Here is a 13370-nt window from a genome sequence, read left to right as displayed (position 1 = left end):
GAGCTGAAAACTTTAGAATGGGATATCCTTAATCCTGATCGGATAATTAATCTGGAGATTAAAAATGAGAGGAGAACAAGCAATATTTAATCTCGAGATTAAGAAAAAGAGTGGATTAAGCATTAATCCCGATATCCACCATTCTAAAGTTTTCAGCTCTGTTTGTATACTGCAATTTTCTTGTTTTACTGAGTACAACCGTATGCAGTCAAAACATTAACAAACAAAATGTGAACATAGCAGACGAAACTCCTACAGATTTTGCCAATTACTTAATTTGCAAATTAAGTAAGTTGGTGAGGTAAACCTAAAGGTCAAGATTTTACAACACTTTCAAGTCGAGGCTGTTTAAAAAGTTTCATGACAAAGTTTTAGAGTTGTTTAGATTTCAATGCCATTATTTAAACTTGTATTCCTCCTCTTCAGGCTCTATGCTTTACTACAAACATTATAAGGGTATAACTAACTAAAGATGATGAATATATTTATAAAAAGCAGAGTGGTTTGTATTGCATTGATATTTATTGTTCTATACATACAGTTTTTCACAAAATGAACAAAATTGTAAAAAGTTCCATTTTACAACAAATCGTTAGAACGATATTGAAAGAATTGAACTTGAATAAAACGATATATAGTTTTTCACTAAACAAACAAGTTTTTTGAAGAAAATTTTGAAAAGTATAGTTTTTTTTATTCAAGAACGTTTTTACTGAACAATCTTTCAGTGAGTAAACGAACGAAATTGATGGAAATGAATAATAAGTTTAACCCTATTCCTGCTGGGGGGGGTTATCCTGGTTTTCAAGTACCCCAGCAGAGATAGGGTTAAGAACGAACTAAATAAATTTTTTTATAAACTATTAAAAAAAGTGAAAAGCGCCCACCTCTACTAATCTGTTCTGTAGATTCTTTGATAATAAATCATTTCTATTTCCTAAATTCAGCAACTAAAAGTCTAATGCTAAAAGTCTAATGCTAAAAGGTTTAGAAGATTTAAATTCTAAATACTGAGTGTTTTCTGCATATAAAAAAAATAAACTCTGTTTTTATTTATTCACAAAAAACCTTGCAGCATATAAATATGAAAATAGATTGGTAAAATGCCGCAAAAAACAAAGACGACATTGCATTTTAAACTTGGAACTAAATAAACTAAAAGCGGGCATGGGAGTCACGTCATTCTGTAATTTTCTTTTTTTATTCGTTATACCACTGCAGTTTCAGTAGAAGTAAACATTTCCATTTACTGTTTAGCGCCGATATAAGGATTCATCTCTAATTGGATGATGAGATAGATAGATGTTACCGCCATGCAATTTCTATTGGTTCAGAATAGACAACAAACACATGGCTGAACCCTGATTGGATGAGGCGCTAATGGACTCGGCATACAGGAGTGTTACGGTAACTTTACCCTTTACTACCCAGCTACCCCCTTCATATTTAAAATACAACATTACTCTATTCCCGGGAATCCCGGTTGTAGATTCTACTTAAAAACGACTTATACTTCACTGTGAGTTAATGCTCTCAAGCTCTCAATCAAAAATCTATGAGAATTTTGCCAATTACTACTTACAAACCAAAGCGCGCTAGCAACAAGTGCTATTTAGTGCTAAAATGTCCATGTACAGAAAAGCATTGGTGAGTTAGAGCGGTAAAATTAAAACCAAATGCGTTGCGATACTTTAAAGTAGTAGACACTGTTTTGAAAATTAATGATACTTTTTAGAAGTAGGCTGAATTTATGTGACTTAGAGCTAACATTGATCCCCACTCTTCCAACTTCAAATTTGAAGAAAAATTTGTAATTCTGTTTAATGCTAGTTAAAGGTTAAAAAACTGAAAATACCTCGTTAATATAAGTGTTCCAGCTAATGAGTGGATTTTAGACTTAAATTCTATAAAATACTAAATATATTTTATCATGATAATAACTACAATTCATAGAAAACTTGAAAAAAAAACTCCTTAATTGTCGTTTTCATGGATTTAGTTGAGTTTAGGATATCCTGTTAGTTATATTCATTCTTCATTTATATATATCTAAAGAGAGATGGGCACGTTCCACGTTTTCCATTTCGTTTGTTAATCGTTTGCTAGAAACCCATTTCGTTCCTATTTCATTCCCTTTTTATTTTAATCTTTCTTTCTTGCGGAACGTTCATTTAGTAAAATCATTCATTCCCCCCCCCTGGACAACGCCTTTGAATGTGGCCATTGAAAAAATCCCGTTCGTTAATTGCAAAAGCAAACTTCCCCCCCCCCTCCCCCATCCCCTTACCCCATTTATGGTATCCGGGGAGGGAAATACAGGGTGTCCCATTAAACATGACAGTTGGTAAATAGTTTAAAATGTCTTCTTCAATAATTTGTTAACTTGTTTGATACCAAAGTGACTAATAAAAAATATTTAAGGCAGTCATATTGTGTTAAAATTGATTTCATTTATAGTAATTTATAATTGAGTAATTAAAAAGTTTTTAAAGGAATAAACTGGAAAATGACTTTAATGTTATGTTTCTTAATATTCCTAATTTCCTAATATCCCTAGTTTCCTAATATCATTAGTTTCCTAATATCCTTAGTTTCCTAATATCCCTAGTTTCCTAAGATCCCTAGTTTCCTGATATCCCTAGTTTCCTAATATCCCTAGTTTCCTAAGATCCCTAGTTTCCTAATATCCCTAGTTTCCTAATATCCCTAGTTTCCTGATATCCCTAGTTTCCTAATATCCCTAGTTTCCTAATATCCCTAGTTTCCTAAAATCCCTAGTTTCCTGATATCCCTAGTTTCCTAATATCCCTAGTTTCCTAATATCCCTAGTTTCCAAATATCCCTAGTTTCCTAATATCCCTAGTTTCCTAATATCCCTAGTTTCCTAAAATCCCTAGTTTCCTGATATCCCTAGTTTCCAAATATCCCTAGTTTCCTAATATCCCTAGTTTTCTAATATCCCTAGTTTCTTAATATCCCTAGTTTCCTAATATCCCTAGTTTCCTGATATCCCTAGTTTCCTAATATCCCTAGTTTCCTGATATCCCTAGTTTCCTGATATCCCTAGTTTCCAAATATCCCTAGTTTCCTAATATCCCTAGTTTTCTAATATCCCTAGTTTCCTAATATCCCTAGTTTCCTAATATCCCTAGTTTCCTAATATCCCTAGTTTCCTAATATCCTTAGTTCCTAAATGATTTGAGAATGCAATATATAAACCACCTGCTTGGGCACCCTTTACCCTCAATCAAGAGACAATAATTATAGATAGGTGTACTAATTCTATCCTACCCTTGAAATATATATATATGTATAAACAATATTTATAGGTAGGTGTACCAATTCTATCCTACCCTTGGAATATATATATACAAACAATATTTAGAGATAGGTGTACCTTCTATGCTATCCATGGATTATATACATATATAAACAATATTTATAGATAGGTGTACCATCTATCCTACCCTTGGAATATATTCAAATATAAACAATATTTTTAGATAGGTGTACAAAGAGAAAATGTTCACAATGGAAAGATGGGCGCGAAGCGCCATAAAAGCCTAGTTTATATATTTATAAACCATATAGATAAGTGTACCTTCTATCCTAAACTCGGAATATCTGAAAACAAGCGAACATTTTAAGATCATAAAACTTAATAACTTTAATTCATTTGGAACTATGTTTTTTGATTTCCGAAAATTCAATATTTCATGTCTGCCCTATTCTTGCCAGATTTGTTAAAAATAGTTGAATCATAAAGGATTTGTTCGAAGAATAAGAATTTTGAGGTGGCTCGGGCAAATTAACTATTGGGACTTCCCCCCCCCCCCCTCTCTGTTAACAGAATTTCTAGAAAAACTTTTATATATTTGTTTTTTATATATCTGTTTGTCATTTCAATCAAAATGTTAGGTTTTGTTTTGAACAGTATTGTTTAATGTACTCCTATTTCTAAACATTGTCTATTTGAGTATTCCAATACTTTATATTCTATTAGTAAGTTTAAGGAATTCCAGTTTATATATATATGAGGAACAGACCTCAAATATGTCTGTGGCTAAGATTGATTGAGCATAACTAAGAGGCCATACTTTTTTACTTCTAATTGATTTTGGAGATTTAAAAGGCTGTACACCAAAATCAGCAAAGGTAATATAATTTCAATACTGTATTGTTCAGAATGACAAAATGCAATATTATTAGTTGCTTTGGAACCCAGGTTTTCCTGGAAAATAATTTGTCTCTTTAAACTTGAATTGTTAAACCAAGCTAAAAAACATCTCCGTAAATGAGATACAAAGATTGAAAGCAAATCAGTCTGGGGGTTCATGAGTTTTGATTGGACATAAAACAGACAAACGACAGACAACAGGAGAAACCTCTGTGAGCGCCTTTTATATTTCCAGTTTGAAGGGATGAGTTTAGGATTGGTTCTGTTAATAGTCTGTAGAGTTGGATTGAGTTCAGAGTGTAGATGGAACTATACCAATCCAGGGCCGAGGGTAAGCATTTAAATGTAGCACCACGGTGGACTAGGGTCAATTTGAATTTGAACCGGACCAACTCCTTGTACTGGCCTTAGTGACGCACGGCATGTACCGGCTCGACCTTATCCAAAGTTGGCCTGGTTTAATGGCGCGGCCAGACTTTTTACAGTACTCGCCCTATCATAAGCATATTTGATCTACCCCTGTTGCTTAGTTTAGTGTGGCACAAAAAGAATAAATACCACCTGGTGGTCCCCTTTATAAGTTTCTATGTTCTTACAAAAATGTGACACAACTGGGATACTATTTATGTTGCCAGATCCACTTTTAACATTTTCCAGACAAATGCATGGTAGTTGAACTGAGATTGTAGCTTTATTGAGATATTTTTTAGGATTCATTTGAGATGCATATTTGCATATTTGTTCAGCAAGAGCGCATGTGCATTTATTAAAATCCTCATAGATTGCACATTTTGGAGAGATGATTTTGAGAATTGCTTAGGAACAGGATGAGAAGATAAAAAATTACTGTTATTATCGAAAATTAGTAATCTTATTGAGTCTCATTGTTAAAACCCATTTTCTGAAGATTTCCTGGAACTTTTAATGAAAAGTTTACAATTGAAGAATTTGAAAAAAATAAAGAATGAGAAAAACAATATAATGATGACTAAGAAACAATTGATTCTAACATTGATTTATTGAAAATTTCGAATAAGAAATCCGTTCCTAATTAAACATATAATTAGTTTACTTTAGAAATTTTATCACATTTTTCTTCGTCGTTTTAGAAAAATTTTTATAGAACCGATTCTTAAAATTATACATCCAAAATGGATAATCAATAAGGTTTTAAATATTGAATTTGCGCTCTTCCTGAACAAATATGCACTGTAAAAACATCTAATAGGTCAAAAATAAATCCTAAAAATTTCTCAATAATTCTGCAATCTCAGTTCAACTACCATACATTGCTGGTCATTCCCTTTAAGGATTCTCTAATGGACTTCTTGCCTCTGTTTGTCTGTTACTTTCACATGTTTAAACAAAATTTAAAAAAATAAAGCTGAGATTGAATTACAATAAAGATTGTAAATATAATATGAACTTGTTCTGCTGTTTAGTATGCAAATGTACCGGCTAGCCTGTCTGTGAGTCCAGGACAAATATCTAAAAACCAGTTTCTCCACGTGGACTTTACCAGCACTCAGGAGCTAGACTCATTCAGGTGCGTGCAGACCATCAAAAACACAAATGGTGCACAGTGCGCTGTTTTAAATATACTTACTCATCGTACCACTAGTCAGATGAGAGCGTGTTTGTTCACACTAGTCCGATCTTCTCGATTGGGATTGGAGAGGATTAAGTGCTATATACTCTGCGTAGTGAGAATTCATACCCTCTCATCCGACTGATACGTGTTACAATATTTAAAACAGTGTATGCATAGACTCAAGCTGTGTTATATACCTTATTTAATGTTCAGAGATGGAATTTAAAGAATTTGAGCCACCGTTTAAATCCACCAAAATCCGGGTTAGATTAAACGCCGGCTTAAATCTTGAAACATTTGATACAATTTTAAGTGGGACCAACCATATTTAAACCGCCGCTCAAATTCTTTAAATTCGGCCACTGGTTTATTCTATTGTATCTCAAGCTGGATCCAGTACAGTGGTTCCAGGGAGGGAGTGTCGCCAGGATTTAGTCTTAATAATTATGGAAAACAAATATTTTCTTTCTTTAATCACATTGTGCATAAAATGATTGTACTTTCTAGAATTGGAGTTTTAAATGGAAACATGGAATCCATCGGGACCATTTACCCACCTTACCCCCCACAGTTTATGCATCTCTCTCAACTACAGGTTCAAGATTGCTGGGCAGTCAACACTAAACTTCAGGTATTAAAAGGAATGTTCACAACTTTTGTTTGGTTTCCATTATTGGAAGATGTTATGAAGACAATAAAACCTTTCTTCAAAGTCCAGTTCAGAAGCCGCAAAGCAGTTCAGTCCATTTAAGACTTGGTTTAGATTAATTTTATGAAACAGGCATGAGTTAGAAACAAAAGGTATAATTTAATTCAGAATTTTTTATTTCTTAAAATTCAAAAAATGTTTTTAACCCTATTCCCGCTGGGGGGGGGGTCAATTTGACCCCCCCCTGTAGTTTTTTTTACATAACTCAAAAAGTATTGGTCTGAGGCTGTTGAAATTTTCTGACTTTTCTTACATACCCAAAGCCCTCCCTTTAGGCCTAAAACCGGGCTTTAATACTAACTGCCTGAGTCCTCAGCCACACTGCCTGAATGACTGCTTTTGCCTGTAGCAAACTAAATCTTTGTTTTGACCCACTTTCACTTGTCAGATTTTGATAAAATTTAGCTTTTTGGAAAGCCTATGACATAAGGAAACGGATTGCACAAGTTTTGCGAAAAAAAATTGCAATTTTTTTGCAAACAACCTGTCAAAGGAAATTTGCACATTTTTAGTTTTTCTTGATTAAAAATCAGGTTATTTAAAATTTTGCAAAAATTTTTGCATATTTGAAATGGCATGGTCAAGAACTTTTCAAAAATGTATAACTTTTCATTTTTTGGACAAATTTTTTTTTGCAAACATTTTTACTATAAAACTGGATTTTGCGATAAAAAATTCAATTTTCGCAAATTTGCAAATTTTTTTGCAGATTCTAAAAGTAGAGCACAAGAGCTTTCTAATGATGTATCATTTGTCATATTTGGACATAAAACATGGGATTTAGAGGGGGGGGTCAAATTGACCCCCCCCCAGCGGATCCTGGTTTTCAAGTACCCCAGCGGGGATAGGGTTAATTAAAAGCAATCCCTCACTCTAAATTTGACAGAAGTAGAAAGTAAAATGCATGCAACTTCTATGGTACAGCGTTGTGACCTCATAGCTCCTCTTTCTCCAATTTTAATTTTAAGCACAAATATGAGAAAACATTTGTTTTGGTTATTTATGAAAAATTAAATATTTGTTCTTCAATGCTCTTTAATTTTGAAGAAGTTATGATCAAAAACAAATATGAATTCAGTCTTACGTATAATTTACTTTAGTTTGACATGCTAAAATTAAAATTATTTAAGTAAAAAGAATCTTGATGTAATTTTTAGTTAATTTTCACAAACCTGATGTACCTTAACGAAACATTGACTAACCATTCGTATATGTAGAAACTTAGTGCTTGTAAAGAATAATTTTCTTTTATAATCAGAAAAAGAAATTAAAATGTTTAACAAAAAGTATTTTTTAGTTGAGGTCCTTCAATAAAAATTGGGACTGTGTTTTCATTTTCTTAATGTAAAGAACTTATTTTTTTGTTTTAGAATAGATATCTTTGGTTTCAATGGGCAGATCCTGAATACACAGGAATTGTAAAGGTATTATCAGTATTACTAAAGAGGCTGTACAATTTATTCCAAGTGAACCTCAATGACAAGAGAAAGATGCTCAATTTACTAAGGTACCCCTTAAAAAAGAGAGATCTTTCAAAAAACACTTGAATCCCACTAAATCGTGTAGTATGCTGTGTACATTGTACAATTTGACCTCAACACCACAGACACGCTACATTCCAAACATTTGTAAGAAAGTAGTAATTTTCTATCTATTGTAGAAAGTGAATATTAAAATGTTTAAAACCTAAATCAGCTTGCAAACAAAGAGTTCAACAATTAAGCTTGTTTTTGTGGATTGATGAGAAGCTGGACAATGGTGATGAGTTGATAACAATATGCATAGAATGTAAGGCAGATTGAATTGACCGGCCCGCCCAATTATATTATTATACATGCTTTGCAGACGGGTACTCTATTTGAAAAAGAGTTTTTTAAAGGTCGTCTTATAATTTTTTAAACGTGCTTTCAAACAAATCCAATTTTTATATTATAAAAAAAATACACTTGTATTGCTTATATTTTTGCATCCCAAAAAAAGTATTTGTTTGGGTTGTTCAGCCTAATTTTTTCCCCTGTTTAATGTATACAATAACCTATTCTGAACACATGTATGCGGTATTTGTACATTAGACAAATATTCCTTATTCAATTGAAGTTCCGTCTGCAAAGCATGTATAGCATGTATAATCATATATTCTGACTTTCTTTCAACTTTGATGGCACGACCAGACTTTTAACAGAACCCGGCCTATCGTAGGCCTGTTTGACTTACCCCGCTAGGTTATTTTAGTGCAAGGTTATAATTCAAGGAAAGTTAATTGCATTTGCGTAGACTCTGCGTACATATTGAAACCAGTTCTGTGTGGGCGGAATTCGTAAACAGGAATAGATGCATCAGTGTTCATTCAATATCCGAGGATGTTAAAAGCATTAAATTTTGATAATTTTGAAAATTCACAGAATAGTTTCCTATGACCAGAATATTCATTGATTTGTTATGTAAAAGATGTATCCCATGTCAGGCTTCGACATCTATCTTGTGTTTACATTACAGCCCTGAGAGAGTACTATGCAGTACAAAAGATGTGTACACCTCTGAAATTCCTTGCATTATAACCTTGGTTTTTTTTAGAGCTAAAGCAAATTGGGCAGTATGAATACAGACTATAAAAGTCAGAACGGAACAGGACACCAAGGGAATTAATTATCTCCATCTCACAATTGGATTTTTTGAAACATTTTTTCATAAAGGGGCGATTAAATTCTAAATTATTATGAATGCATGTATTGACACCAAACTAACTAATGTAATATTGATTATTGGAAATGGTTTATCATTATACAACAATCAACATATCTCAGATATCATATTCATTACAATAACAAAAGTACAATATAAGAGGTTAATAAACTTTTGTTAAAAATTGTCTCAAGATGATTGAATAAGAAGTTTTAATGATTGTCCAGCTTTCCGGGTTCTGATGGTGTTATAATAACATTTAAATGAATTTAGAGGCAACTTTTATTTATGATAGAGTTTCCATGAAACATTTTTATGTTAAAGAACAAACATTTTAGGAAAAAATAATCCTTTAAACTCACTATGTTACACATGACATTAAAATACCAGAAAAGGATTAAATACAGTGATAAACAGAAAACTCTGGATCAGAGGAAGTCGTCTTATATACTCAAGTTACAATTTAAAATAATCCAATGTGCTTGAGAGACAACATTTTCTATTGTAAACAGGCCCATTTCACTTAATAAATGATTTGATAACTTAGTAGTAAAGCTATTTGCTTTGTAACAGCATCAAATGCACTCCAGTATTACTTTAATGTCGTCTTCCTATTCTACAGTTTACTGGTTGTCACTGTACTTAAATCAGGTAATGATATAAACATAAAAACACATATTTATATCACAAACTATTTTCTGATTTCAGGTTGTTGGGGAGGTAGTACAAGGAAATACAACATATTCTCTACCTACAGTTTATGCATATATAAATTATGATCCAATAAGGAAGGTTCTAGCCTCATTATCTTATCAACTCAACTAGAGTAAGATCTTGGTTTTTGAAAATGGTTTGTGCTATGTTATTTTTTTATCAGCCAAAAAGGTTTGTTTATTTTTAAAATAATGGTTGTTATTAATGTTTACCATTTTTTTATTGTTGGTTAACATGTGTTTCATAACAATGATAAATTGCCAATGATAAACTTTCTTTCTAATTTTTGGACTTCTAAAAGGCATTTGACAATCAGGTTTTGTACTTGCGATTCAAGACTTAAACAATTACGTCATCAAACGAATTCATAGTAAACAGCCCCCTTTTCATATTATGTAATAGAACCCTGATTTAGGCCTATATTTGATCCGTCTCTAGAGAATTCAACTCAGTTCCTAGAAAATGGTAAGTATATTATGTTAATCAAGAGAACAGAAAAGTATACAGAAATTTTAAAAAACCCATGCAACAATCCTTTTAAATATTCTGAATCAGCAGATACCAGTTCTACAATAAACCAGGAGACAAGCACTGATGATGATTTTCCCAATTTGGAAACAAATCTGGAGCAGTAAGTTTCAAATTTTTCAAATAACTGTTGATTATTATGTTTATTTCACTAAACATAAAACTGATTTCGTGAAATATATTTAGGGTTGGTATTTTTCAAATTAACAAATTAAACTTTTTCTTGAAAATTGTGGTGAAAAACAATCTTTTTACTTTAACAAACATCACTTGTTAACAACCAAAACCAATCTCAAAAATATAAAATACTAAAAAATATCAAATAAGATTTTGACAGAAATGAACAATCCAACTCAAAGCCCTCCTTAACAAAAATTTAACAAACAAATTTAAAAATCAAGAATCATTCTCAGCCCTAGAAATATTTTGGCTTGTTTAACAAGCTGCTTCTTAACATAATAATGATAAAATAAAAAATTACTAAAACAAAGCCTGCCTTTTGTGTGATTTAAATTCATTTGAAAAATTATTGTGGTAAATGAAGACGACTTCTCATAAATATACAGTGCTCCCCAAAATAAAATAAAGTTGTCTTCATTTTCCATGTAATTTACCATATTATTTTGGAGAGCATTAAATACTGAAGAGAAGTCGTCTATGCTTACCATATTATTTTGAGGGGCACTGTATATTTATGTGCAGTCGTCTACATGTTCCATTTTATTTTGGGGAGCACTGTATATTTTTGAGAAGTTGTTTTTATTTACCATATTATCATGTATGAATGTTTAAGGTGAAGAAAAATTTACAATTCTTTTTATAAACCAAATAGACCATGAATCAACCCCCCACACGAAATTTTGGTTTATTTACATATCCCTTTTCCACGTACTGCACCGAATAACAATGATCAGTGTTGTTGATTAAGCTAAATACACACGTCAGCGTACATTTTCCTCCAAATGTCCTGACGGGTTTGAAAAGAGTAGTGTTCGTACTTTGATTAGATATATCAAAAATAACTGACAAAATATCAAAAAAAAGATACAGTTTACAAACACTTAATTTTAATGAGGTGCTAACCCTATCTCTGCTGGGGTACTTGAAAACCAGGATATGCTGGGGGGGGGGGTTAATTTGACCCCCCCTCTAAATCCCATGTTTGATGTCGAAATATGACAAATTATACATCATTGGAAAGCTCTTGTGCTCTACTTTTAGAATCTGCAATAAAAATTGCAACTTTGCAAAAATAGAATTTTTTATCGCAAAATCCAGTTATAAAGTAAAAATGTTTGCAAAAAAAAAATTTGTCCAAAAAATGAAAAATATATACATTTTTGAAAAGCCCTTGACCATGCCATTTCAAATATGCAAAAATTTTTGCAAAATTTTTCTAATAATAGAAATCATAATTAAAATTTTAAAATAAAAATGGTGTTGGGTGCTTTCCAAAAGGCATTTTCCCCAGGGCGACTTCCCAAGTGACAATTTTTCCGTAGGCAACTTCTCTAATGTGCAATATCCCAAGCGGCACCTTCCCAAAGGTTAGGTTAGGCCCTATGAGACGATGCAGGTGCAATGGGGGCCAAGTGATGCAGATAGAATGGGCTAGGGGGCCAAGCGCCGTGGCTAGAACAGGCTTGAGGCTGAGGGCTGCGGCTAGGACAGACTTGAAAAGTTGCCACTTGGGAAATTGCACATTTGGGAAATTGCCACTTGGGAAATTGCACATTTGGGAAATTGCCACTTGAGAAATTGCACATTTGGGAAATTGCCCCCTAGGAAAAATCCTTTGGGAAAGTACCTGACATCAAACTATTTAATGACGTCTTTACTAATCCATCTAATTGAGATACATTAAAAATAAACTTTTAATGACATCTTTCCATTATAGATACATTCTAGAAATACATTCTAACTGTAACTTTTCGTTGACGTCTTTAACATTGCTTCCAACAGAGTCACATCATCACATGCTTAAATATTTTATACTAGATCTTTTACGAACCTTCAAATATTTTTTTATTCTCAAGAGAAAAGTCTAAAGAATATCTTTTTAGAGATGAGTTTGGTCTCAAATCTGACAATTCTACAATTATTCAACTTACATATGCAAATCACACACTAGGTAAATGTTAACTGACAATCCTTTCAAACGAAACGGATTATAAGAAGAATTTTTGAATTAATATATTATTCTTATAGTTAAAAAGTTGATTCCTTCCACCATTGAATCAGCTGATCCAGAGAAGTCACCTGATTTAGCAAAGTCAGCTGATTTAGCAAAGACAGTTGAATTGTCTGAACCCTACCAGAAGATGGAAGCTGAAGTTGGGGCCTGGAAGAATAATGCCGCAAATAATTCACTACATGTTTATTTTGTAACTTTATTTTTTTCCGGATTTTATTGTTTTAATAAGATATTTCAATGAGAAAACGGGTGTGCCTGCTGGTCTTTAATCAAATGTATTTTTTTTGTTTGCATAATTATCTTTTCATTTTGTGTTGACAACAATAGCTATTGTTGCTGATTGTATGGCAGTGGCTGGTTTTAACAACTCCGAACCATTAGCCATCTGCTGGTTTTAACAATATGTGCCATTTTTTTAGAATTTTTAAGCATATCATTTTTTAGGAACAACCACTTTTTCTGCAAAGTGAAATACATGCGTTATTTTAAAAATATGTGATGTAATTTAATTTAAACTAACCAAAAAATAAATAATTTTTAGAATCATAAAATTTAGATAAACTGTATGAAATTATTTAAAAATATCAATCAGTCGTATATCATTGAGGTTCTAATAATAGACTACTTTATTCATGGATGCTATATTTTTAGCTCCTTCAGTTAATTTTTAGCACCTCTAATTGATTTTGAACATGTATAGTTGATTTTTAACACCTTTAGTAGATTTTGAACAAATTGTTGATTTTTTAAACCTCTTATTGATTTTAGACCAATA

At 32.2% G+C, this 13370-nt stretch overlaps 1 protein-coding gene and 1 long non-coding RNA gene across 2 annotated transcripts; both read left to right on the top strand.

Annotated features, from left to right (window-relative positions):
- Positions 1 to 4032: 4032 nt before the first annotated feature.
- On the top strand, positions 4033 to 9984 carry LOC111716217 (uncharacterized). The gene is made up of 6 exons (XM_023491658.1): positions 4033 to 4155; positions 4413 to 4508; positions 5620 to 5723; positions 6276 to 6399; positions 7848 to 7901; positions 9868 to 9984. The coding sequence occupies exons 2-6, from the start codon at positions 4422 to 4424 to the stop codon at positions 9982 to 9984; spliced, it is 486 nt and encodes a 161-aa protein (XP_023347426.1). The 5' UTR covers positions 4033 to 4155; positions 4413 to 4421.
- Positions 9985 to 10250: 266 nt separating this feature from the next.
- Positions 10251 to 13140, top strand: LOC111716219 (uncharacterized). The gene is made up of 4 exons (XR_002768436.1): positions 10251 to 10338; positions 10429 to 10504; positions 12465 to 12532; positions 12610 to 13140. It is a non-coding gene; the product is annotated as an uncharacterized LOC111716219 (long non-coding RNA).
- Positions 13141 to 13370: the final 230 nt, after the last annotated feature.

This window comes from Eurytemora carolleeae, unplaced genomic scaffold (genome assembly GCF_000591075.1).
Source record: "Eurytemora carolleeae unplaced genomic scaffold, Eaff_2.0 scaffold1002, whole genome shotgun sequence".
Classification (NCBI taxonomy): domain Eukaryota; kingdom Metazoa; phylum Arthropoda; class Copepoda; order Calanoida; family Temoridae; genus Eurytemora; species Eurytemora carolleeae.
The sequence above is the reverse complement of the archived record's forward strand: the minus strand, read 5'-3'. Positions and strand labels throughout refer to the sequence as shown.

What these genes read in the sequence shown, in the direction of transcription:
- LOC111716217 (XM_023491658.1), top strand. Translation starts at nt 4,422, where the DNA reads ATGAGTTTAGGATTGGTTCTGTTAATAGTCTGTAGAGTTGGATTGAGT. An exon ending in ATACCAATCCAGGGCCGAGG is followed by an intron (nt 4,509 to 5,619) that starts GTAAGCATTTAA and finishes TCTGCTGTTTAG; the next exon opens with TATGCAAATGTACCGGCTAG. An exon ending in CAGTCAACACTAAACTTCAG is followed by an intron (nt 6,400 to 7,847) that starts GTATTAAAAGGA and finishes TTTTTGTTTTAG; the next exon opens with AATAGATATCTTTGGTTTCA.